Genomic DNA, 26676 nt, shown 5'->3' with positions numbered 1-26676 from the left:
ACTCGAACACAGAGTCGCATTCATAACATGACATCACATGTACAAAGCTTATGGCATAGCTTATTACATGATAATAAGAGGTAGCTCAATCCTGTGGGTTATCTAAAATATAGATATTGTTTGTTGGTCGTACCCTAATCAATTTTCTCCAGCACGATCATCGATGAAGTGTTGGCCAATCGTGGTTTAGGTTTTGCACAGCGGTGAGAAAAGCAACTATCCTGAATGGTTGATAAGATGTTTTTGTACTAAAATTAGACTTCTCACGTATCGATAACGATTTATAAAGAAATCGTGCTATTTCAAACAATGTCATTTCAAATGAATTCATGATGCTACAAATTTAAACGAATGCATGTCACGAAATTGTGACACATTCTTTTCTTTTTTTTTAGGTTTCAGGACATTTCCGTTCCGATCTTCACAACATCCAAGATGTCTGCTGCCGTAGGATCCCTCGTTTCGTACGGGAGCGATTCCGATTCTGATCATGACACTCCGTCGAATGTTAGTCCCGAGAAAGTGGACCCCGATGCTATCGCACATCTTCTCCCACTGAAACACGGGAAAACGATGTCGTTGGCTGTCCTGGATTCGGCTCCCGAGGTCGCCGTAAAGGTAAACCCGTTAGCAGGTTAGCCTGTAGCTAGCTAACTTAGCCAGACTAGCAGGGCTACGTTGTCAGCTGGTCAAAACTTCTGTATGCTGGCGGGAAAACGCATCACTAGATACTATATTGTTGTATAGACTATAGTGATGTTTTTGTTTACTGTCAACGAGGGAACATATAGCTAGCTATGGCAGCTGGGACATGATTTTGTCGCACATGACGTGCTTCAACCAGACACAGCAATGTTAATATATAGCTAATAGCTAGCATACATGGGACCATATATACTGAAATGTATGCACTCACTGCAATGTAAGTCGCTTTGGATAAAAGCGTCAGCCAAATGGCGTATATTATTATTACATGGCCCTGTTCATAGCCATGTCTCTAAAACCTATGTTGGTACTGTTCTTCACCCCAACAGGAGGCTGTTGAGACAGGCACACACCTCGACCCCTCTCTCAAAGAGGTGACCTATAACCCCACGTATGATACCATGTTCGCACCAGAGGTAAAGTACCACAAAGGAGAAGAGCTGTAGCTACATTACCAACCTTCTTCATCTTCTGCGTAATGCGTAACGCTCTTGTCCACTGTTACATGTTGTTTTGTGGTATGTTGTATGTTCCACCCTCCTAGTTTGGTCCGATCAACCCATACAAAAGTCAACAGATGGCTGCCCCGAGAAACATGCTGTCTGGCTACACAGAGGCTGCTCATGTCAACGACTTCATGTTTGAGCAGCAACGGAGGACGTTCTCTACCTTTGGTAAGCCGTTGTTGGACCTCTTTGTTATAGTTTCAGGATGCTGGGAGGTCAATTTCACCTTGGGTGTAGGGAGTCATTTCAAGTTTTAGGTGTGTGTGTGTGTGTGTGTGTGTGTGTGGGGGGACGGGGACGGGGACTGACTGACTGACTGACTGACTCTGCAGACCCTTATTCATTCACGATTCCCTCTGCTTGCAGGCTATGCCCTGGATCCGTCAGTGGACACCAGCCAAGTCTCCAACAACAGCTACATCGGAGCTGTGGACGAGGCAGAGAGAAGGAAAGGTAACACTTCATCACTTCTACTCATTGCGGGGGTTGGGTTAGGGTTAAAAAAATTTAATAATAAAAAGACCACTCGGGGAAGTAGTTGTAAACATTTGAGGCACAAAGTCATTAATTACAATTTAAAAAGTAGTGGAAAAAAAGCACCATTTCACCTCCCTCTTTTAGGACTAACTGTGTTTGAGGTCGGCCCAAAGAAGGCTGACAAGAGGAAAAAGGTGAAAGGGGGAGAAGCTGCCGATATTGACAACTACCTCGGGCCCTGGGCCAAGTTTGAAGACGAGAGTGATGGGGCCAAACCCACAGAGGTAAGACTGGTCATCACAATGCTCTTCTCATTGTCTATGCCGGTTGAATTGGTTTCATTTACATTTTACATTTATGGCATTTAGCAGACGCCTTTATCCAAAGCGACTTACAGCAAATACATTTGTCTAAGTAAGTGAATCATCGACCCATCAGTTACCATAACATAAAGTAATCAATGTTCAGACCAAGGGCCATTGGCAGTCCCAATGCTAGAAGAAGATTTTTTTTTTTAATGAATGAATGAATGAATTTTTTAACAGGAGAAAAACTTGTAGTGGGGGTGAAGAGGTCTAGGATTAGGGTTAGTACAGGGGGGTAATGGGGGTGAAGAGGTCTTTAGGAGGGACTGTTGAGATGTAGCCTGAAGAGATGGGTTTTCAATCTATGGCGCAAGATTGGTAGTGATTGGTGGTTTCATTGAGCATGATTGACAGGTTTCATTTCATCTCTGCAAGTTGATGACCAAAGTAGCAGCCGCTGTTTATAAAGTCACTTGTTGAAAACCAGACACATCTTGAAGAGCTGTTAAGTTAGGCTTCTCACCGCTTTGGAAGATGGGATCTCACTGTGATTCTTGGCTGTTGCTTCCTCAACAGGAGGAGCAGAAGGAGCTGGATGAGATCACAGCCAAGAGGCAGAAGAAGGGGAGGAACGAGGAGGAGGCGCCGGCAGAGGAGAAGACTATTCTCCATGGTAACGCACTTCTTTCAGCCATGACTTAGCAGTTGGACAATGATGCTGGCCAGCTGTCACTCACATGATGTTAACTGTATGTAGGATATCCTCAGTCTCTCGCTGACTGTGTGTTCCCTCCGTCTCTCTCCAGTCAAAGACATGTACGACTACCAGGGCAGGTCGTACCTCCACGTACCCCAAGACGTGGGCATCAACCTGCGCACCACAGACATTCCTGACAAGTGCTACCTGCCCAAGAAACAGATCCATGTCTGGACTGGACACACCAAGGTGAGTAGACACAGAGAGAGAGAGAGAGAGTGTGTGTGTGTGTGTGCGCATGTGTGTTTGATATGTCTGGTGTGTGTGGTGTTTCTGGACACCATTGGGATGATTGAATGAGGGAACTTATTTGGTGGTCGCAAATAATGTTGACTTTGTTGAGAGAGAAAGAGAGAGAAAGAGAAACCAAGCAAAGTAGAAGAGACCAATTGGTGTTTCTGCAGGGAACCATAATCGCTCAAAGCCTCCGGGACCCATTGGAATATGTTAGCAGGACTGAAGTCACTGGCGCATGGGAGATTAAGCTGTCTCATTCAACACACAACTCCGCTTCAGACTAAATCCATCCTATCTTATACGGGCCTCTCATGCCTTCTCATGAGATGGAGGATGGAGTGTCGAGGAGATGATCTGATGCGGGTTTCGGCCTCCTCCTCCTCCTCCTCCTCCTCCTCCGCACCAGGCGAGGGAAATCGCTCAAGTCTAAAATTAGCAGGGCTTTCTGCTAAATGCCACATCTGCTAAATGCCATAACAATGTAATCCTGGTCCGCACAGGGACAATTGCTTTGGGTGTCTTTTTAGAAAAGCAATGTCGCGTCAACGCCGTTTTATTGACACGGATGGAGAGGTAGTAAACTGCCGAGTGTAAAGACAGATGATAGATGGTTTGACGGAGGGCGTTCAGACACCGGTTTCCAGAGGGAGCCTCCCCGGAGTGATTTAAAGGTATATATCCTCCTGGCGCAGTGGGAGCCTGTGAGGTAATATGCTTTTGCACAAACGGGTGTGCAGCCAGGCATGCAGGCCTAATCTCTCTGCCTCCTGTAGTATTAGCATTCACAGAGGATGTCCCTTTTACTTCTGCTGCAGTAGCCGCCCATAAGGCATGCGAAGTCTAATCTTTCACACACACACACACACACACACACACACACACACAAAACACACATACATAATTTGCCACATGGCACATTTGACAGAAGGAAAACAGTGCTGTATAACTTTTTAGTGGGGATTATAACACACACACACACACTCTCTCTCTCACTCACACACTCACACATGGTGTTGGTGGTGGCAATGAGATGTCGGTTTAGCCCGAGGGTTGGCTAGGGCCTTGATGAAATGTTAACACACTCCAGAGGACCACGGGATAATTATGAGGCTAAAGTAGAGGTGTCGCACACACACACACACACACACACACACCCACGCAGCAACAGCAGCAGCGGTATAGCCCTATGCTCATTAAAATGTCTCCAACTGAACCTTGCGAAAGACCTGCCTGACCTGCCAAGGTATTGAGATGGTTCACAAGAGGATTGTTCTGGTTCTGTCGGCAGAACGGACAGACCAGTAGATAAGGGATCCCATTAAGAACCTGCACTGTTCGAGTCCTGGAAGTGGATCAGGATCATATTACTATGGGATGATGGTACCACGAAAGGGCTCTCTCTCTCTCCCTCTCTCTCCCTCTTGCTCTTTTTTTTCCTAGAACAAGGTATTCTTATCTGTAGGAAGAATTACGATAGCAATACCACGCGCGCAAGCATGCAAGTGAACCTAGTCGTTTAGTGTGTGAATTATAGCTAACCCCCCCCTCTCTCTCTCTCTCTCTCTCTCTCTCTCTCTCTCTCTCTCTCTCTCTCTCTCTCTCTCTCTCTCTCTCTGTGTGTCTGTGTCTCTCTGTCTCTCTCTCCATCTCCCTCCCTCCTCTAGGGCGTCAGTGCTATCCGGCTATTCCCTGTGTCAGGTCACCTGCTGCTCTCCTGCTCCATGGACTGTAAGATCAAGGTAAGCAGTTCCGGGTCTCCGCCGCCAGACGCCATTTTTCCCCTTCACTAAGACAGTGACAATTTTTATTTTCTCTCTTTTTTTTTTAAACTCAGGGATGTCTTCTTTTCTCTCATCCCTCTGTCCTCTCTCTCTCTCTCTCCCCCCCCTGTTTATGTCTACCCCCTCTCCATCTCTCTCTGCCCAGTGAGCACAGCTTCTCTACTTTCTTTCAATGAAAATATCTTTCTCTCTCCGCTCCACCCTTCTTTCTTTTCATCTCCTAGAGAAAAGACGCCTTGTCTTTTTTATATATATATATATATATATATATATATATATATATATATATATATATATATATATATATATATATATATATATATAAATAAATGGAGAGGATGCCTCTCTCTTTCCCCTCCCCTCTGTTTTTCCCTCTCTCTCTGTCTCCTTGGCTCAGGGAGAAGCCACCCATGTGGCTTTTTTAGATGAAAGACTGCCTCTGTTCTGTCAAAAGGAGGCTTCTTTCTTTCTTTCTGCTCTGGTCACACCTCAGCGAGTGTCACCTGCCAACCAGGGTCCTTACTGCTTTTAATGAGACCTGCGCTGTTTCAAATCAGACCCCACCCCCACCCCCCAACCCCTCACCATCCTCATGTTTTTTTGGAGTTATGAGGCTTAGGGTGGCGAGGCTGTGGGAGATGGAGGACGCAGCCGGTGTCAGACGCCTGTCACAGGGCCACAGTTGGCATTGGCCCGAATCTGTTCTCATCTTTCTTTGCTTTTTTTTTTTTTTCTTTGGTGGGGGGGTCTGTTGTTGGTGGAGGTGATGCGCTGACAGGGCTGTTGTGTCTTTGTTGTTTTTAATTGATTGGTTTGGTTTTGTCCAGTCTAATATGGCTCTGGTGCTCCGCTGTACCGTTGCATAACATTCCTGAAGTGTACCATGAAGCTGAGGTAACTCAATCTCTCTCTCTCTCTCTCTCTCTCTCTCTCTCTCCCCCCTCAGTTGTGGGAGGTGTACAACGACAGGAGGTGTGTACGGACTTTTATCGGTAAGTTTCCTCCCTCCCTCCGTTCCCTCCTTCCCTCTGTTCACTCCCTCCCTCTGTTCCCTTCCTCCCTCATTTCTCTTCCTTCCTCCCTCATTTCCCTTCCTTCCTCCCTCATTTCCCTTCCTTCCTCCCTCAGTTCCTTCCCTTCCTTCCTCCCTCCATTCCCTCCCTCCGTTCCCTTCCTTCCTCCCTCCGTTCCCTTCCTTCCTCCCTCCGTTCCCTTCCTTCCTCCCTCCGTTCCCTTCCTTCCTCCCTCAGTTCGTTCCCTTCCTTCCTCCCTCAGTTCGTTCCCTTCCTTCCTCCCTCAGTTCATCCCCTTCCTTCCTCCCTCAGTTCATTCCCTTCCTCCCTCCCTTCCCATCCCTTCCTCCCTCCGTCCCTCAGTTCCCTCCCTCTGTGTGTCTCCTTTTAAAACACAAGTGTCCATTCATTTAAATAAACAATGTGTCTCCCCCCCCCCCCCCCACTCTTCCGTACGAAACCCCTCTGGATTGAGATGGAGCGAATCGTGGGGGCGCTAACTAAGAGGACGTAGCTGGAGCGTAGCAGGGGAGGTTTGGGTGGAGGTTTGGATAAACCTCTGGGGCCGGGTATGGCATGCAGGTCACTCCTCCTCCTCCTCCTCCTCCTCCGTGAACACTGGCTGTCAGAGAGGAGATTGTTTTCCCTCAGCTGTGGTTCTGCCTGTCAGAGCTCCTCAACGAGCATGTATAATTCAACAGCCCCGAGGGTCGAGGGGGGGGGGGGGGGGGGGGGGGCGGTAGATGAATTAGTGAGTTGTGTGGGTGAGTGGGAGGGGAGAGGGCATAACCGGGGTAGTTTTAAGTTAGGTGTGGGTTTTTTTTGTGTCTAAATAGCAGGTGTGTGTGTGTGTGTGTGTGTGTGTGTGTGTGTGTGTGTGTGTGTGTGTGTGTGTGTGTGTGTGTGTGTGTGTGTGTGTGTGTGTGTGTGTGTGTGTGTGTGTGTTGAACAGTGCCTATGGGAATCTGAATGTACTTCAGTCTGGCCCACTACTACAGTAATGACAGCAGTGAATCAGCCCCATTATCAACCAGCTGTCCAATACACTCTTTACTTATTTAACAGGGCTAGTCTCTCTCTCTCTCTCTCTCTCTCTCTCTCTCTCTCTCTCTCTCTCTCTGCCTCCTGCCTCTCTTTCCTATCGACTGAAAGGGGGGGGGGGACATTTGTTATGATGTCGCCCTGAAGTGCAAATTGAAACAAGGCTTAGGTGATTGCGATATGCAGCGTATATTTAAAGAACACACACACACACACAAACACGCTTTGATATCTTATTTAGTGGTAATAACAGTCGACATTTGTGCCACAGCCACCAACGCTCTGGAGAGAATGCGGGAAAGACGGAATTGGGAGAGATATGGGAGTGTGCGTCTGCATTTGTGACCTGTGTGTGTGTGTGCGCGCTTGTGTATTTGTTTATAGTCCCGTAGCCGAGTGTACCGGTGAGCCTGGGGTGGGGGGGGGGGGACGGGGGGGTGGGGGAGGCCTGCTTAAACCTGGCGGGCGGACGGCTAACCTCAACGGGCCCTGTTATCGCCGTGGTAACGGTGTATGCCCTGATAAAAGGCAGTTTTTAACAAGAGAGGCGTCTGAGCACACACAGCCCAGCGGGCCGGCTGTCACTTACACCGGCTCTACACACAGAGGGAGGGGGGGGGGGGGGGGGGAGGAAGGGGTGGGGTGGGCAGGGCAGGAGAGAGGAATGAAAGAAAAAGAAAGAAATGAGGGATGGGGAGAGGGAGGGGAGGGATGAGAGGTAGAGAGAGAGAAGGTCTATACAAGGGTCTGTATCTCTCCCTCTTCCTCTCCTGTGGCGCTCTTTCCCATTCCGGCTTCAGCTCGTTCTTTCTTTCTTCCACACGTGTTTACAGCCTATCTCTTTCCGCTCATCTCCCTCAGCTCCACTTTTGCATTCTCTCTCTCTCTTTCTCACTTTTTTTGGATTCCCCCCAGCTCGGGTTTCATCTGCAGAAAATGAATTGGATATCAAAGGTGATGGGGAGCTGGGGAGAAAGATATGTAGATGTGTAATGTGTGTGTGTGTGTTTCTCTCTCTCTCTCTCTCTCTCTCCCTCCCTCCTTCCCTCCAGGCCACAGCAAAGCAGTGCGTGATATCTGCTACAACAACTCTGGCACCCAGTTCCTCAGCGCGGCCTACGACCGCTACATCAAACTCTGGGACACTGAGACAGGTTAGTTTAAAGGGACATTTCACTGTTTTTTTTTTTTTTACCTCAAAATCTGTGTTTGTGGCCATGTGAAAACAGCATCCAAATGCGTTCTCTAGATCAAAAGCTATCTAGTTTGAGGATTTTACCCTGACTGAGTTTTTTTTTTTTTTTTGGGGGGGGGGGGGTGGTAAATCACATGGTTTTGAAAACGACAAGGAGCTTTAGGGGGGGAGTGAGCGAATGATTTCATCATTCTGACATGACTTCCTGGTCTGATAAAAGGATATTTTCTGGCCAATTTTCACAATCTTTTCATGTTTCCTGGCTGTTTACACATCAAAGACCACTTCTAATTTGCTGTTGAGTTGTGAAGACCATCAGCGAAATGTTCCTTGACTGCATCTCAGCAGTGGTTAAATGTGAGAAAATACCAGAACACTCTGGTTGGATTCGAGTCAGAATCATTCAGGTTTATGGACATGGTCAGGTTCTTGAATTCAATGTTCCTGTGATTTGAGAAGGCTTTGCAAATCATTACCTTATGGAAATGGTGGGAGTGTCCACATTGATTTCTTTGAATGGGAGGATGGGCGGGGGGTTATGAAAGGAACTGTCTCCCGGTGTGTGGCCACATTGTGTCCTACTCAAACAGAGCCACCGCTTATGGTGGCTACCCTCAGTGTCAGCTGGGTGAATGGGCCCTCTGTCTTGTGCATGTGAGAAGACTGGGGGGACTGCTCCCCCAGCAGAGGGCAGTAGAGAGACTAATCCTCCACTTGTTGCACTACAGGATGTCTTCAGTAGCATCTGTAGCTTGCAGTACAAGGACTGTAGACTTGGGGGGGGGTAAATGTGTCAGGAGATTTACTTTCAGTTTAATTCACTGACAATTCTTCACTTCATAAATTGCATTCCATGTAATTCCCTTAGTGGGAAGTTACGGTGTTCTGTCTGTCTTGGGGCGACTGAGTTGCTCTGGTGTGTGTGTGCATGACTGTGAGTTGCTCTGGTGTGTGTGTGTGCATGACTGTGAGTTGCTCTGGTGTGTGTGTGTGCATGACTGTGAGTTGCTCTGGTGTGTGTGTGTGCATGACTGTGAGTTGCTCTGGTGTGTGTGTGTGCATGACTGTGAGTTGCTCTGGTGTGTGTGCATGACTGAGTTGCTCTGATGTGTGTGTGTGTGTGTGCATGACTGAGTTGCTCTGGTGTGTGTGTGCATGACTGTGAGTTGCTCTGGTGTGTGTGTGTGCATGACTGTGAGTTGCTCTGGTGTGTGTGCATGACTGAGTTGCTCTGGTGTGTGTGTGCATGACTGTGAGTTGCTCTGGTGTGTGTGCATGACTGTGAGTTGCTCTGGTGTGTGTGCATGACTGTGAGTTGCTCTGGTGTGTGTGTGCATGACTGTGAGTTGCTCTTGAATTCAGACAGCGTTTGGTTTCCTCCTTCACAGGCCAGTGCATCTCAAGGTTCACCAACAGAAAGGTGCCGTACTGCGTCAAGTTCAACCCAGATGAGGACAAGCAGAACCTGTTTGTGGCCGGCATGTCGGATAAGAAGATCGTTCAGGTAATGCCAAGTGGTCTTGGTCTGGATTCTCTCACACACTTTCCACATTGAGAATGGGAGACCAGAGGCAAGGCCCAGTGGATAGACACAATCACACAAAATTATACACACACACATATTCACATTAAACGCACTCACCCTCAAGATGTGACAGGACTATTTCATGCTCTGTGGGCTCTACTGTGTGTGTGTGTGTGTGTGTGTGTGCGCACGCCTGCCTGCCTGCCTGAGGAACAGCGGAAGACAGGACTAGACCAAGTCATTAATCAGGGCGATGTGGAAAGGGAGGGAGGGAGGGAGGGAGGGACGGGGGGGAGGGAGGGAGGGAGGGACGGACGGGGGGGAGGGAGGGAAGGGGAGAAGACTTAGAGGAGAGAAAGGTGTGTGAAAGGCAAGAACCTGTTAAACAGTCCTTCTGCCTGGAAAAGCAATTAAAAACTCTTCTCTGAATAGATGAATGCTTACGTTACGGAACTGGACAATCTCTCTCTTCTCTTCCCCCCCAAAAAGTTGTTCCTTTCCCGATAATTAAACGAGTGTGAGTGTTGATTTTTTTTTTGTATAAACATTTCTGTTCATTTAGTTAATTTAGCCTACCTCTTTCCGTCTACCCTCCCCCCCCCTCCCCCTCCCAGTGGGACAACAGGACGGGAGAGGTGGTCCAGGAGTACGATCGTCACCTGGGCGCCGTCAACACCATCACCTTCGTGGACGAGAACCGCCGCTTCGTCAGCACCTCGGACGACAAGAGCCTCCGGGTGTGGGAGTGGTGAGTGGTTGCTAAGGAGACGTAACTCACTCCAAATATCAAACTGTGACTTATTTTTATTTATTTTTTTATACCTGTTCTTGCCATGGCACCCCTTGCTACCGCTGTTCTCTTAGTGACTGGCAAGCTTTGTGTGTTTTGGCTGACAGTCTGCGTCAGTACAACCTGCTGTGAGACCGTTGGGGGGGGGGGACCAACAACAACAACAACCTGAATTCGAATCAATAAAAAAAACAAAAAAACATTCCTCCGTTGTTCTGTAGAGAAGGCTGACACCTGCTCAGCGCCTTTCCTTTTCATGTGCTGTGTTGTGGAGAAAGGGCGGGGGGGGGGGGGGGGTAGACGCATTTGTGTTGACAGACCTCCAGACGACCCCCGTAAAGGTCACCCAGCTGTGCTACCCAAGCAAGCGTCATCATGAGCATTCGTCGTGATGCTTCATTAGCATATCTTTCATATCTGCATTGCGTATCTGGAGCCAACAGCTTGGCTTAGTTGATGGTGTTCCAGAGAACACTCTCTCTGGAACACCTGACCCCTTTGCCAAGGAGTGTTTGAATAAATGATAAAAGATTCGACCAATTCGACCAATTAGGCCGTAGGAACAAGGAATGTGTTTGTGGCTGACTGGGTGGTGGTAGCCTGGGCGACAGGTCACACAAAGTTCACGATGGTGACTTTCCGTGTGGGGAAAAAAAAAAGGGTCCCTCGTGCTTCTCTATTCTCTACGCCTGGTTTGTCGTTTCGGGGAGTAGGCTACGTGACTTCTGTTCGCTGTTGTGTTTTTAATATTTTTGGTGTAAAAAAAAAAGGAATGTGTTATTTTAATATTCTGTCTCTCCGCTTAACCGCCAATCACCAAGCCTGCGGAGAATAGCATGCAAAGGAGTGAGTTCCCTTGGCGATAAACAAATCTTTGGGGTTTGTCTCGCGAATATGATTAATGTGTAGAGCCTGCAAATTCGAGTTGTTTTCAAAGGAGTTATTCATCTTTTTATCATAAGAAAAACCACAAATTCCGAGAAACATTCCATGTTTCATTCCATCAGTTTTGCTCCTTTTTTTTTTTTTCTTGGAATATCTGGAATGTGTAAGCAGCGGGATTAAAGTGGTAAGGGGAGTGCCTGGGATGGCAGCTGTTGGTTTAGTCGAGGAGTTTGTTCGGAGAGAGGGAGCGAGCTGGGTTAGGGTGACTTGGGTGAGGTGCCTTCATGGAATGACTTGCACACTTGCTAGCATGCCTACGTGTGAGGAGATGAATGAATGTGTGAACACTTTCCCTCTAGTCTCCATGACACCTTGGGTGGAAAACCTGCCCTTGTGGGATGAACTGGGCGGAGTGACGTGCTTGTTAGCATGTGGCATAGAGGTGTGTGCTGTAGATGATTGAGAGTATTCCTCTGCACACTTGTTGGGGGAGGGAGGAGAGGAGGGAGAGAGAGAGAGAGAGAGAGAACCCTGTGCCAAACAGAGGCTTTACTGTCCCCCTGCTCTCCCCTGTAAACCACCTGGCCCTGAGCTGCTTCTGTCTTCCCCCTACTGCCTCCCCCTTCTCCCCTGTGAGAGGGGGGGGGGGATTAGAGAGCTCAACCAACCCAGCACAGTTGAATTAGGCTGAGTTAAACATGGACTCACTATGAGAGAGAGAGAAAGAAAGAGAAAAAGTTGAGGATGGTGGGAAACCATGGGGATCGGAAAGCACAGATTGTCATATTATTGTTCACACGCAAGATCAAACACTGCTAGTGTCTCTCTCTCTCTTTCTCACACACACACACACACACACACACACACACCGAAGAGCATCCAGGGGTGTAGAATGCCTATGGGTCGGGCGCTGATTAAAATCAATACAAAGTGTACTGCACTGTGCCAGCGAAGGGGTCTGTCTTTATTATAGAGACATCATTAACAGAGAGAGAGAGAGAGAGGAACGAGAGGACAGGGAGGTTGGTAGAGAGAGAGAGAGAGAGAGAGAGAGGAACGAGAGGACAGGGAGGTTGGTAGAGAGAGAGAGAGAGAGAGGAACGAGAGGACAGGGAGGTTGGTAGAGAGAGAGAGAGAGAGAGGAACGAGAGGACAGGGAGGTTGAGAGAGAGAGAGAGAGAGAGAGAGGAACGAGAGGACAGGGAGGTTGGTAGAGAGAGAGAGAGAGGAACGAGAGGACAGGGAGGTTGGTAGAGAGAGAGAGAGAGAGAGGAACGAGAGGACAGGGAGAGGAACGAGAGGACAGGGAGGTTGGTAGAGAGAGAGAGAGAGAGAGGAACGAGAGGACAGGGAGGTTGGTAGAGAGAGAGAGAGAGAGAGGAACGAGAGGACAGGGAGGTTGAGAGAGAGAGAGAGAGGAACGAGAGGACAGGGAGGTTGGTAGAGAGAGAGAGAGGGGGAAGAAATGTCCTTGCACCAGGCCCCCTCTTCACCCCTAGTGGATCCCTCAAACATTGGGGAGGGGAAGAATGAAACCTTGTATGGACCTAGTCAGGGTCTGGACCAGGTCTAACCCAGGTCAGCTGGACCTCCTCATCAACACACACTGTGATGAAAGAATGACTTGCTGCTTCATCCCCTCCAAGCTTGTTCTCTCTGGTGTTCTATTCCCTTGTTTTTCTCTTGTGTTTTCTCTCTCTCTCTCTCTCCCCCCCCTTCTCTCTTTCTCTCCCCCCCTCTCTCTCTCTCTCTCCCCCCCCCCCTTCTCTCTTTCTCTCCCCCCTTCTCTCTTTCTCCCTCCCTCCCCTCCCTTTTCTCAGCACATTGACAGACACATTGAGATGAGTTATTTTTGGAACTCCAAGACGAGATGTCAGTGTTTTTATTGGAGTTTGCCTTGGTCCATAGCTCAGTCAGGGGCCCCATTTTGTGTGTGTGTGGGGGGGGTGTGTCTGTGTTTCCCACTTGTCTTTTTCCCAAGTAGCCCATTTTTGGTGCTGTTTGGATATGGTGTTTATGGGATAGCTGTGCAGCAGTGTCGGTCCAGCTGTGTGTCATCTTAGGGAGGGAGGGAGGGAGGGAGCAAGAGAGAGGGGGATGGCCACAGTCCAGATAGATAGCATCCCACTGAGTCAGGGAAGAGAGGGAGCAGGAGGAGGTCAAACTGTTTCACATGGGCATCACACACACACACACTCACACACACACACACACACACACACACACACACAGTACACACAGAGTGAAGCAGACTCAACCACCATTAGTCACACTCATACACACAATCTGTGTCCCAGCGTCCCTGTCATGCACACTGGTGTTAAATCTGCCTGCTGCCCTCCTGAGACACACACACACTGTCCTGTTACATCTGCTCTCAACTTCTTCATCACACACACACACACACACACCAGTGTTCCAGTACAAGTGTGACAGCAGGATGGTAGAGCTGGAATGATGCTGTGCAGACCTCAGAAGAACACATAACTGGCCTCCATTTAACACAGAGAGAGAGAGAGAGAGAGAGAGAGGCAGCCAGCAGAAACCAGGGAGAGCAAGGGAGAGAGGGAGGATGGGAGAGAGGGATTGCATTAATTAGAGAGCGTGTTTGAACAGCGTTTTTAAACAAACACTCTACCCTTTGCATAGCTGTAATACTGACAGTTGTCTGGAGCACGGCTGTAGTGTGTGTGTGTGTGTGTGGGGGGGGGGGGGGGGGGGGGGCGGGGGGTAGACAGCAACGATGAAGAACAGCTGTCTACCCCCCCCCCCACCCCCAGCCAGCCAGGACGGTCTTGTTTAAGTCACCGTAGCGGGCGCGACGGCCTGTAATCTCTTAACCCCTTGGTTGACTGTACTGGACCACGCTCTAAACCGTACTTGTTGTGTTTTTGGTTTGCAGGGACATTCCTGTGGACTTCAAGTACATCGCAGAGCCCAGTATGCACTCGATGCCCGCTGTGACGCTCTCACCCAATGGTGAGTGGTTCTTTCTTGTCTCACACACACACACACACACACACACAGAGAGAGAGAGGCTCTTAGCTTCTCCCCCATCCCACTCTCTCTCTCTCAATCCTGATTGTGTGAGATGATGATGATGAATGAAGATGGAAGAAGGTCCAGTTTTGCAGACTCACTCTGCTCTTTGCTGAAGATCGCTTCAGCCTGGAACCTTTTCAGTCTGCTACTCTGATAAACAGAATATACATGGACGTTCCAGGCTAGTGGCGGTATGTTCTGGAACACTTCGTCATGTGAAGTCTCTGTCGTGTTCATTACCAGAAAAACCACCGTAGTATTTGCATGCTGTCCTAAATAATAGGGCCGTGGCCACAGGTCCACATGAAAGAAAACACACACACACACACACACGCTAGTTTGAGGGACCTACGCATCCTGACATTTAGTTTTTTCTGTCCTCCATCCCCCCTCCCTCCATGGGTGGCGGTGTTCATATTTGTCCAGACATGGATTGTTTCTCCTCAGCCTGAATAATAGATGATCTCTCACTGGGAGGCCGTTCTCTCTCCCCCTGCAGCACTCCTAAATGGCACCCAGTGCCAGGACTGTATACACACACACACACTCACACACCGGGACTTTTTCTCCACGTCTCTTTTTAACAAAAGACTCCAGGTCGGACAGAGCAGGCTGGGCGTTTTGTTTTCATTCTCCTCTACCTACAGTGGTTGGCATTTTAGGAATAATGCCTCCTTTTATGTGGGTTCGGTGGGAGGGTGGGTAACAGAGGGTGTATGGAGCGGTGAGGGAGGACACGCACACACACATATATATACACACACACAGACACACAGACAGACTTTCAGACTCGCATTAATAATTTCCATCATGTTTCTTTTCAAGAAGTGCACTGATTTGTGAAATGCTTCTGGCACAGCTGCACAGCCCCTGTCACCGAATCCCCCCCCGTCCCCCCGTCCCCCATCTGAAGAAAGACTAGTGTTGTTTCTCGCAAGAAGGCACCGTCTGTAAACAGAACAGAGTGTTGTTGCTCGCAAGAGAGCCTATGAAGTCTAGATCAAATGAGCGTTCAGTCATCAAAAACGCCTCTCCACGGTTTTCTCCCAAAGTAAACAGGTTCATCTTTCCCAGTGCCAGTGTGTGCCGGAGGTCCACTCACCGTGGCCCAAATCGGCAGAATTATGTTGAACGAAACCTTGTGCTCATTTTAAACACCCCCTCTGGGCGTTGGCCAGTCTCTCTTAAAATAGATTTTCTTTTTAAATTGATAGTGTGTCGTTAGAGTTCAATTCCAAGCAACTCGGAGCTTCTTGAAAACACATTAGCTATTCTCACCCTTTAAAACATTAACTCAACCGTTGTTTTTTTTTATTGCACACTTGATATTCATTACACACTTGATAGGTATGGCTTATAACAGCCAGCAAGCCCGTTCAAACCTTAAGTAAGCTCTATAAATGTTTAAATCACCGTTTACGACATCGTCTCCTATTGTTATTCATTTATTCCCCTCTCTCTCTCTCTCTATCTCTCTCTCTCTCCCTCTAGGTAAGTGGCTGGCCTGCCAGTCCATGGATAACCAGATCCTGATCTTCGGAGCTCAGAACCGCTTCCGTCTGAACAAGAAGAAGATCTTCAAGGGACACATGGTGGCCGGCTATGCCTGTCAGGTGGACTTCTCCCCAGACATGAGGTATGGGGTCCCTGCGACGTCTTCATGGTGTTTCTGGTGTGTTCACGGACACTGACAGCGCCCCCTATGGGGTCGACATGTTGCTTTAGTCTCAATGGGTCGGTCTATGGTGGATGACTGTTTCATCCCAAATAACAAGGATTCAATTGAGTTGGGTATTTTTTTAAGTGGATGGGCGGTGGGGAGGGGGGCTGTCTAGAAACAACTCCTACCCCCTGAGGTACTGGTTTAGATCTAAACAGATTGGATAGGTTAAAAGAAAGGTGAAAGCAAGGTTGAATGTTCCCATTCACCTGTCTGAGGGCCAGGTTGAGCTGCGACCATCTTGCTTATGCCGATTCAGTCCTCTCAGATCTACACAAGGACCTTGGGGGGTTAGGGGGTTAGGGTTAGAGGGTTAGGGGGCTAGGGTTAGGGCGTTAGGGGGTTAGAGGGTTAGGGTTAGGGGTTAGGGTTAGGGCCGGGTGAGAGACTTAGACATATCACAGAGACAAAGGGAGGATGGGAGGCAAAAGAGAGGTGTGTCGAGATCTGTCCCTCAGGGGTGCTGCATATGCAGTTGCAGCTAGGTCACACACACACACACACACACACAGAGAGCACTGTCGAGGACAGCCTGTGCTTAGTACCTAATATACACCCCCACCAGGAGAGCTAATGAGGCCAAGCCACACACCCTAATTTTAGCTGAAACCCCAATTAAGATCCGCCTCTCCTTCCCTCCTCCCACCGTGTCCCATCACTCCCCCCATCTAAGGGTGCCTGCACTCTCCCAGTAACCATGGTAACAGCAACCCCCACTCGGAGCGCAGACCCAAATTCACTTCACTTCACACACACACACACACAGCTATCAGGTGAAATGGAACAGGCAGCAATCATTTTTTAGCACAGAGCCTAACCTCTCCATCACTCCCTGCCCTCTCTCTCTCTCCCTCCCTCCCTCCCTCCCTCCCTCTCTCAGCTACGTGGTGTCTGGAGATGCGGACGGGAAGCTGAACATCTGGGACTGGAAGACCACCAAGCTGTACCACCGGATCAAGGCCCACGACAAGGTGTGCATCAGCGCCCTCTGGCACCCCCACGAGACCTCCAAGGTGATCACCTGCGGCTGGGACGGTCAGATCAAACTCTGGGACTAGAGACCCTGGAGTCCTGGGTGGAGGATGGGATGTCTTCTCTCTGGGGGGGGGGGGGGGGGAATGGGTTTTCCTTCTCCATGTGTTTTCTATAGCACCAGGCTGAAAGCCATAGGGCTGGTATCCAGTCCTCTTGTGGTAAATGTGTATGTTTGTAACCCCCCCCCCCCCCACACACACACCTCCCCCCCTCGAGAGGAGGCATTGTGGTGTGTCGATGTCGATGAACAGACACACCTGTAAAAGAACAACACACACACACTCACAGTCACACAGTCACAGTCACACAGTCACAGTCACACACAGCATCGCATCGTATGTGTCAGAGGGTTATCGTCTCTCTCAGCTTCTCTTTAGTAAGTTTTATGCTTTTATTTGTGGGTTTTTTGTTTTAATCAGTGATGTCAGAATCCAATACACAATATTTTTTAAGCCCGGGAAAGATTCCATATGTTTGTTTATTTTTTTGAAACGTGTCCTCGAATATATGGCTTTTCCCTTCGTGAAAAATAAAAGTTTTGTACATTTTGCCTGTCAAGAAAATCGTTGGTCCTTTTTTTTTTTTTTTTTTTTTTCTTCCTTCAGAGTTCAGTGACAAATGATGAAAGGCTGCTAGAAGATCAGATTTTCCATCAAGTTTATTGGCATTTTCTGCGCTGTGACAAGTGTTCCTTTTCCACCATTCAGTCCACACAAACACCCCTCTGGAAGCAAAGCATCGCCAAGTTCTTATTTCCCCCTGGTCTCTCTCACATCAAACGATTTAGGGGTTTTAATCTTTAATTGAAAGGCTTTTCAGAATCATTTTGTTCTTAGTCTAGTCTCCAATGTTCTAATACTGGAGGGAGAGAGAGAAAGGGGAGAGAGAGAGAAGGGTTGAGAGAGAAGGGTTGAGAGAGCGTGGTAGAACAGCAACAGTCCTTGTGGTGGTTGGATTGACATTTTCAATTTGGTTTCTGATGAGGGAAAATTCCCTACTCCCTAAGGGAATGTTTTATTAGAATTGCTGGGTTGTGTACACACACACACACACAAACACACACACTTCACCAACTTTGAAATAAGAGTTCAGAATCATCCCGATCCCATATCTGGTAACAAACTCAGTCTTCCAACTTTTGTACCCTTTTTATGACTCATCCTCCACTCAAATACCCTGTTTAATATACTGCCTTTTTTGGCAATAACACAAGAATGAGGCAATTCTTAAGAGATTCTTCACATCTTTGAGAGCTTGGCCACCGAGAGACAGTTCCCATCTCGTCTGTTGAAAACAATGGGTCATTCCAGGGGTAGAGTGTCTGCCTGTCCCTGTCAGCCAGTCTGTCTCCTCCCTGACAGATGGTCGTCTAAGCTGGTACCTTCATTACCTCCAGCCCTCCCCCCCCCCCTGCCTGGCAAGTAGCCTGCGCCTCCCACAGTCAGCTGTCTCCTGTGGTAATGAGGCGTGCTGCTGGGTCTGATGCCTCCACCCCTAGCCCTGAGGAGACATGGGGGGCTGTTGAATGGCCTGTTTGGGCTGTGCCCCTAGCTTATGTCCACCCCCCCCCGACACACACACACACCCACCCCCACCCCCCCATGTCTGTGGAGAGTTCTCCGGTCGGGGTCTTGTCTCGGCACAGTTAATAAGGCCATGATGACGGGGATGACTGCGGCCACCGTCTGACCTCCAGCCAACAACACAGCCACTTTGAAGCTCCCAACAGCCTCGGGAGGCAATTACCTTCCCCTTCCGAATGTCTGAGGTCATTTTAGATGGGGAGGAAGGGGACCAGGGAGTGGTGATTTTAACTTTGGTGAAGAGGTGAACTTGATAGTATTGAGAGTATTGTTTAAACAATTGTTTTGCCTGAGACCTAGGGCATTTATCAGAAATATCCAACGGTAAACTTGGCATGGTATCCCAAAGGGCTGACATTTGTCCTCAATAGCCCATTGTAGCCGGACCACATTTCCCAGAATACATCACAACATGCCCTGTTCAGTGGCACGATCCTCAATTCTCATTGGCTAGAGGGCCTGTCAGTCACTCAGGGCTTCCACCGTGTATTGACCCAGCCTAACGTATAGGCACTGCTGGCGTTCAGAACGTTCTTGTGCAGGAAGAGGCGGGGCTTGGCCGGGTCGCTGTAGGAGCGGAAGAGGCGGAAGTGGGAGCGCTCCAGCTCCTTCAGCAGGCTGAACCAATAGCGCACCACGGCGGGGTCATCCCCGCCCACCTCAAAGCCGGCCCAGTGGAGGTGGAGCTCCAGCAGGAGTTGGCCCATGGAGTCAAGAACCCCTTCCAGAACCAGGTTCTCCAGAATCTTCCACTCCGCACTCTCCATGTCTGCCTTCAGCACATCCACCTGGGAGAGAGAGAAGAGAGAGAGCCAGCAGGGGATGAATAATCGATGATTAGAGACAGAGAGAGGTGGTCATTATAGTTTTATTATAGCTATACGTAGTACGGAAAATGTAGATAATAGATGGAGAAAAGTACTTTTTACGTGTGAGGAAACTTAAGGACAGAGGGGTTATAAATACATGGAATGTGCAAAGGAAACGGGGAGAGAGACAGTTATAGGCCCTCGAGAAGGTTCCAACAAATTGAAGTAGAGAAGGGGAGGGCTCAGAGACGGGGTGTGTCCGGGCCTTGAGTACAGGTAATGGTAGAGCAAAGAGAGATAAGAGAGATAGGAGAGATCGAGGACAGAGATGCAGTATTCATATGTGAAACACACCGAATGAATGACTATTTGACTAATGACTAATATGACTATTTGGTAATCCACTGTACTGAATCCATATTGGCTGAAGACACCTGAGGTAAACAGGAGACCGGGCCCAGGGCCGTTGTCAGTCCATCTGAGAAACAGCTAAGATACTGAGAGGTTTTTTCGCTCGTTGAATGAAGCGAATCCTAATGACAGGGTTGGAAGAAGAGAGAGAGTGTTTTCAACAGTGTTTTTAGGGAAAGGGAGAGAGGTTGTATTTTATGGGTAGAGGAGACGAGAAGGAATCCATGGTCTGTGAAGGTGATGACAACGGAGAAACATGCTATGACATTAATGTTAATAATGCCCCCCAGATATTATGGAGAAGAAACGTATTTTATGCATGGAATACATCCAATATGGCCTCAGGCCACCATTAAAATGTGGTAGAATATTTGAAAACTATGCTGTTCAAAAGCCTTGTTAGTGACTTTCTCCAACTTTGACATTTTATTTCACCAATTAATTCTATTTTTTGGACCCTACTATCCCTTATTGCCTGATTACCAAGTCATTGGTGATCCAGTCATGTGTTCCAAACCTCCAATGGCCTCCTAGGTCCTGCGAAGCAGAATCACTCTTCGATTGGTCGGTGTTTGACCAATCATATTTAACTGTCTGGGGGGCCTATAGGGAAGTGATATGTTTATTATTCTGTCTTAAACAGAAGAACGATTCTCCTAATAAAATCTTTAGCAAAGCTAAACACATTGGTTGTCATGGCTCTCTGACAGTTCCTCATCCCTACTTTTCATAAAAGTATCAATTCCCTTAGTACTAGTCAAAATGAAGTGCTCTCTGTCGCTGTGTTTCTCTATGGGATAGCTTCCCTCTCTACCCAAGGCAAATAAATCTTTCTTAATTGAACGTAAATCTCAGAATACAAGCTTTATGGCTCACCAACAGGAAATGTGATGACCTTCCTCCACCGCTGTGTGTGTGTGTGTGTGTGTGTGTGTGTGTGTGTGTGTGTGTGTGTGTGAGAGAGAGAGAGAGAGGGAGAAAGTATGTGTGTGTGTGTGTGTGTGAGAGTGAGAGAGAGAGAAAGTGTGTGTGTGTGAGTGTGTGTGAGCGCGCACGCGTGCCCATACATGAGTAAGTGTAAGTGTGTGGACTACATAGACTTTCATTGGGCCTGGCTCCCAGGAAGTGTGTACTTCAAATTACTTAATTACGTTTGACAGCTGCCTCCTCCCCGCTGTACTACCCCTTGGCAAACAAGGCAAACCCAAAGGGCTTCACAAACATCTCCCTCTCGGGATCCCCTCAAACCCTCGGCCCGATCAGCTGGGCCTCGCCCTCCTCCGCAGGAGAAGAAGAAGAAGCCAGCCCTGGAAGGCTGCCAGCGTTGCAGCGTCCTCGAACATGAACGCCGTGACCTCCGGAGAGATCTCCGATGACTGCGGCGCTGCGCGGAATTTATGCGACGCTAAACATCTTGAAGCCCGGAGCAGAGAGTCGGCTGCAGCGCGTTCATAGAGAATGAAGATATGCAGGCAGGGAACAACACTGACAGGGAGACATTGAAGTAGGCCAAGCGATGGCGATGGGGAGGCTGGGTCACTTGGCCTCAATGACGGTCTGCTGAGGAGGGGGCGACGGGGGCGGGGGACTACAGAGCTATTATTTTGGCCTGCTATTGAGGCTCTGTCCTAGTCTGCGTCTTCTCCCAAGGTCAGTGGCAAAGTCGACAGTGTTGCTCAACGGTGGCAGCTTATTAACGACCACTCTTTCTTTCTTTGTCCCTTTCAGACCAAGATGCACTCTGCATTATACCAGAAAAAACATGTTTTTCAGTTCGCAAAGGACATGGAACTCAGGGGAGGCTGGCGGAGGTGGAAATCGGAGGACGGGCTGGTCGTAATGGAATGGAATGAGGAATGGTATGAGGAATGGTATCAAACACGTGTTTGATACCATTCCTCATTCCATTCATGCATTACAATGAGCCCCGTCCTCCGATTTCCACCTCCACCAGCCTCTCCCTGCATTCCATCCATCCTTTCAGGAGAGAGGCCCTGAAACAGAAAGGAAAAAGTCCAGCCTGTCGGCTGAATATTTGTAGGCCCTTTAGTTTTAATGCTTTACCTTGCTACGTGTTATTTTTGGAAACTGCCAAATATGTTCTCTAGAAAATGACTGCCCCAGAGAAGCCAGAGACACTGTTATCTATCTCTGAGAGATTTGAGACAAGAGGAGACTCACAGAAAAGAACAATTTCACTAACTCGACGGATATTTAATGAGTTCCTTGGAAATGCAAGCCCAGCGGCAATCAAACACAGCGGTCATAGTTTGCGTCCACCCCCAACCACTGTTTCCTCTCTTAGCGATGAGTCATTGTTGATCAAAATGTCCACAGTAATTATTCACATAAAGCCGCTTTAAGATTAGGGAAAACTATTTGCACATATTTTACTGAATTCATTTTGGAACACTTTTGAGGGAAATTGCACACTCATCTAAACAAGCAAGTGTGTCGACTTGACACTTCAGATGAACTTTTCAGCCACTTTAAATAAAAGTTTTAACTCTTGAATTTTAATAGGCAGAAAACAGTTTTTTTTTTTAATGTTCGCCTTAATTGCCGTTTGCAGAACTTGTTCGCCCATCACATCGTCGCGACCTGACATCACAACCTCATTAAGAGGCGTGGCCCTCTTAGCATACGGCTCGGATGTTAAACTGAGCCGACCCCCAGTGAGCTGAGACGGCGTCCCGCTTGGCCTAACCCCCAAATACAAAGCAATAATTGAATTTGTTTACAATCATCTCGATACAACAAAGACACGTAAGCCTACAGAGATGCATTTTCTGCATGCGTGATTCTATCAAGCTGAGATAAAGTCTTTTGTGTTGCGCAATTAGCAGATCTGAGACGCTAGGAGACACGTGTGAGACGCGTCTCTAGAGGGACCGTCTTAATGAGAGAAATGTAATTACACATAAGAAGGATCAGGAGAGAGGCTCTGTGCTGCTCGTTCTCCTCAGCTTCTCCACCCCTCTGTGGTTAAAAGATGGCCCTCAACAACTGGTCCAGGGCCAGCTTGCTAATTAACCGTAACGGTATCAGAGCAGATAAAAAGTTATTGGGCCTTTTTGGGATTCTTCCACACTAAGAGCATTATGATGCTAACCAGAACCACGATGCATTGTGATGCTAACCAGAACCACGATGCATTGTGATGCTAACCAGAACCACGATGCATTGTGATGCTAACCAGAACCACGATGCATTATGATGCTAACCAGAACCACGATGCATTGTGATGCTAACCAGAACCACGATGCTGACAAGTGGAGGTGGTTTGGAACCAGACTTGCGTGATGAGTAACCTATGCCGAGCTCCCTTAGTTCATGCCTAGCCTTTAGCTTAGCAGGCTAGAGTTGGGTTTCGATTCCAGTCAGGTGGCAATCTTATCCAACAAGGCATCCGTGCTTGTTATGAAAGCACTTTTTTCCCTTTCCAACTGACACTGTTGCCAGGGAGAGTGTCAGCGAGAGTGTCACAGGGAGAGTGTGATTGTCCATTTGTGGAGGCAAATCGTTTTCCAATCGATGCCCGGGGCTGGTGAATTGGTGTAGGTTTGTCCCCATGGAGACGGCTTCTGATGTTGACCAGAGCGGTATGAGTCATTTACGAACTGTATCATCGATAAGGAACATAAACAAATGCATATTTCGACCTTTCAAAGTGACTCGTCCATTTTTCTGCTGAGCCAGAGAGCACAAACCCAGAGTGAAGAAAAGCAGATGGTTGTACCTTTTGCATGTTTGTCCCATTAAGGAGATGTGTGTGTCCTATTAAGGAGGTGTGTGTGTGTGTGTCGCTCTGCATCCAAAGCAGGTACAGGGAAGGCGCTGTCCTTTATCAGATAACACACACACACACACACACACACACATACACATATTCCATGCCCTCTTAATCATTTCCCTCAGACTAATTTGCATGGGGTAGTGAGCTTTGTTTCTGGCTCCAGAAGAGGAATTAATGGCTCAACGTCTCTACGCATGGGCTCGCTAATGCTAGGCACCCAAGCGTGGCTTGTAGGCATTCTGCTCAAGAGCCTGATTTAAATTTGCACTGATTAAACTGTTACTCATGCAAAAAAAAAATGAGAGAAAAAAACAGTGATGAATTAGGCTGAGGTAACTCGCCTTCTGGAACACGCCGTCGAAAGCGAAGGGGGTCATAACTCAAAAAAATGGAGCTGCTAAAATAAATGGAGTCAGATGAATGCTGTTGAGGTAGATTGATTTTGTGCGTGGGATGATGTTCAAAACTGGCCCCGTACTCTCAAACATTTTGGATTAATTTCAGAAGAGTGATGGGGGATGGGGGTGGATGGGGTATGTGTGTGTGTGTGTGTGTGGGTGGGGGGGGGGGGGGTTACCCCACTCCCCTCACACTCTTTCCCTCTTAAACAACATCCACCCCAACCCCACCTTTTTGTTTTCATTGTTTGAGTCCAGTGTCATGTGACCACCAACTCTGGAACAACCTCACTTCCACATCCCAAACCTTCTTTTCCAGTTATCTTTCTCCGACTCTCTCCAGCGACCATCTCTTGTCACAGGATGCATAGCTATGCGATATCTCCACCACCCTGGTTCTATGTATACCAAGGGTACTGTTCCCCACGCGCACACACACACACACACACACACACACACACACACACGCACGCATCGCTGGCTTGGCGTGTGAATGTCATTGATCTCGTATGCAGATCCATATCTGATGGGGCGGAACACTGAACCCTGAGGGGCCCCCAGTGAGTTGATATTCTGAATGATAATGTTTTAAAGTGGAAAGCCATAACTACAAGCGAATTTTCCTGCCCGGAGCGAGAGTGCGGAGACGATGGGGAGAATGAATGATGAGGTGGTGGTGGGGGGGGGGGGGGGGGGGGGGGGGCAGAGCGCGCCTGCGTTCATGTGTGTTACAGCGTATGTGATCATCGTGGTCTCTCAGCTCACAGAGAGAGGGAGAGCTTCATCCTTCATCGCTGTAAGAAGAGTACTGTATATACTGACTGTATGACACACACTACTGTATCTGCTTCTAGGCCTGACAGGTGACTGTCATTTCATCTATACCTTCTATCCCATAACCTCCTCCTGCACCCTCCCTGTGCTAAAGAATCTCTATACTAGAAAAAAAATGCACTTACATTAGACAAATGTACTTGTTGTAAATTGCTTTTGGGTAACAGCGTCTGCTAAATGTCAAATAAAAAAATGTAAAATGTAAATGTAATACTACATGTCTCTCTGTATTATGAGTGACTATACATCGGACCTGTCTGTGGCCAAAGTCGTTGAGGATGGTGGCCAGTTTCTTGGTGTTGCCGAACTGACGCTGGGCCGGGATGGCAGGGTTGGGGTCCCTCCAGTCTACGGAGAGCCGGTGGAGCCACATGTCCGACTGCTGCAGGTGAGGCTGCCTGAGGCTGGGGTCGAAGCAGTGCACCTCACACCCTGCTCTGGCCAGAGCCTGCTCCAGGACCTTCTCCTCCACACCCAGCCTGGAGGGGGGGGGGGGAGAGAGAGAGAGAGTGAGGTGGGGGGGGGGGGGGAGATTAGAGTCACGTTATACTGTTGTAGAGCGATGGGAGGGGAGGGGAAGGACGGATGGACAGATAGAGGGACGAATGGACTGATGAATATAGGCGATGGATGGATGGATGGATGGATGGATGGATGGATGGATGGATGGAAACAGCAGATAGATACATACAGTAGATAGATACACAGTAGATAGATACACAGTAGATATATAGATACATACAGTAGATAGGAACAGATAGAATGGATGAACAGATGCTATATATCCTAAACACTCCAGAGGCCTTTGGAACATTTGCTATAGATAAGATCTCGTCTGAAGCTCCCAAAAAATTGCCCGCTTCAGTAGCTCAATGAATAATTCAATGGTTGAAAATATGGGTTAAGAGCAGGAAAATATTTGATTTCAAGTAGTTGCTATGTTGAAATGTTTTCAAGGCGTGTGTTTCTCTCTCTCTCTTGTTCCTTCTCTCTCTCTCTCTCTCTCTCTCTATCTCTATCTCTATCTCTCCCACTCTCTCTTCTCCCCCTTTTGTCTCTTAATCCTCTCTCTCTCCCTACCTCCCCCCTACCCACTCCCTCCCTCCCCTCTCTCTCTAAAAGCCCCATGTTATAAAGGTATAAATCTATGCAGACAGACATGTCTCCCTCCCTGGTCCCAGGGTGTGTTGTTTGTGATAGGGGGCTCTACAGCCATTGCAACGGAGAGAGTACCTCTTAGTGTGGATGTCTTTTACGGATGAACTGCTCAAACCCCCCCACAGACCATTTTGGGGGGGATGGAAGATGGAAGGAAGGAAGGGAGGGGAGGAGAGGGGTATCGTCTCAGCAACAAAACATCTCTGTTACTCTCCTAAATCATTCAGTTCACTTAACACAGCCACCCGTGGAATCACAGCCGTGGTTCGCAGGAAAGTACTGTTGTTTGTGCGTCTGGCTAGGGGTGTTGCAGTGGGTTGACACCTCAGATGATAGGAGTGTTGGTGTTGTAATTCAGGCGGTATTGGAGGAGACTGATTAAGGGAGTGCTGAGTCTCCGGCTGCTGTACTGGATTATTGATAAAAAAGAGGGTTGCGATCATGAGGTCTTTCCCATCCGTTATCCTCTGTCCCGTGAGAGTGTGTGTGAGTGGGTGGCAAGAGTGGGCAAAGAGTGTGTGAGAAAACACTACTTCAAACACAGGGGATTATGGAGGATTTCCTGCTGACTGTGGTGACTGGAGTTGTGTCTCTACAGAGTGTCTGTGTGCGTGTGCGTGTGCGTGTGGTGCGTGTGGTGTGTGTGTGTGTGTGTGTGTGGACACATTTGATC

At 48.3% G+C, this 26676-nt stretch overlaps 2 protein-coding genes across 2 annotated transcripts in view; one reads left to right on the top strand and one right to left on the bottom strand.

The window, feature by feature from the left end:
- Positions 1 to 435: 435 nt before the first annotated feature.
- cdc40 (cell division cycle 40 homolog) lies at positions 436 to 18529 on the top strand (the record flags this gene model as incomplete). Its single annotated transcript, XM_083688999.1, has 15 exons — positions 436 to 618; positions 1035 to 1121; positions 1250 to 1379; positions 1578 to 1664; positions 1833 to 1972; positions 2570 to 2666; positions 2800 to 2939; positions 4652 to 4726; positions 5715 to 5760; positions 7875 to 7976; positions 9406 to 9521; positions 10157 to 10290; positions 14120 to 14196; positions 15751 to 15895; positions 16860 to 18529. 15 exons carry the CDS (start codon positions 436 to 438, stop codon positions 17035 to 17037), a joined length of 1737 nt encoding a protein of 578 aa, XP_083545125.1. The 3' UTR covers positions 17038 to 18529.
- A 538-nt stretch (positions 18530 to 19067) lies between these two features.
- The window catches only part of mettl24 (methyltransferase like 24), a gene marked incomplete at its 3' end in the record, with an annotated part of 33435 nt that continues 25826 nt past the window's right edge, over positions 19068 to 26676 (bottom strand). The window contains exons 4-5 of the mRNA XM_083689473.1: positions 25099 to 25324; positions 19068 to 19385 (exon numbers count right to left, since the gene is read on the bottom strand). Coding sequence (XP_083545599.1) covers positions 19068 to 19385; positions 25099 to 25324 — 544 coding nt within the window. The remainder of the gene's footprint in view (positions 19386 to 25098; positions 25325 to 26676) is intronic.

Source organism: Argentina silus, assembly GCF_951799395.1.
Source record: "Argentina silus genome assembly, chromosome: 17".
In the NCBI taxonomy this organism is placed as follows: Eukaryota; Metazoa; Chordata; class Actinopteri; order Argentiniformes; family Argentinidae; genus Argentina; species Argentina silus.
This window is presented reverse-complemented; position numbering and strand designations above follow the sequence as displayed.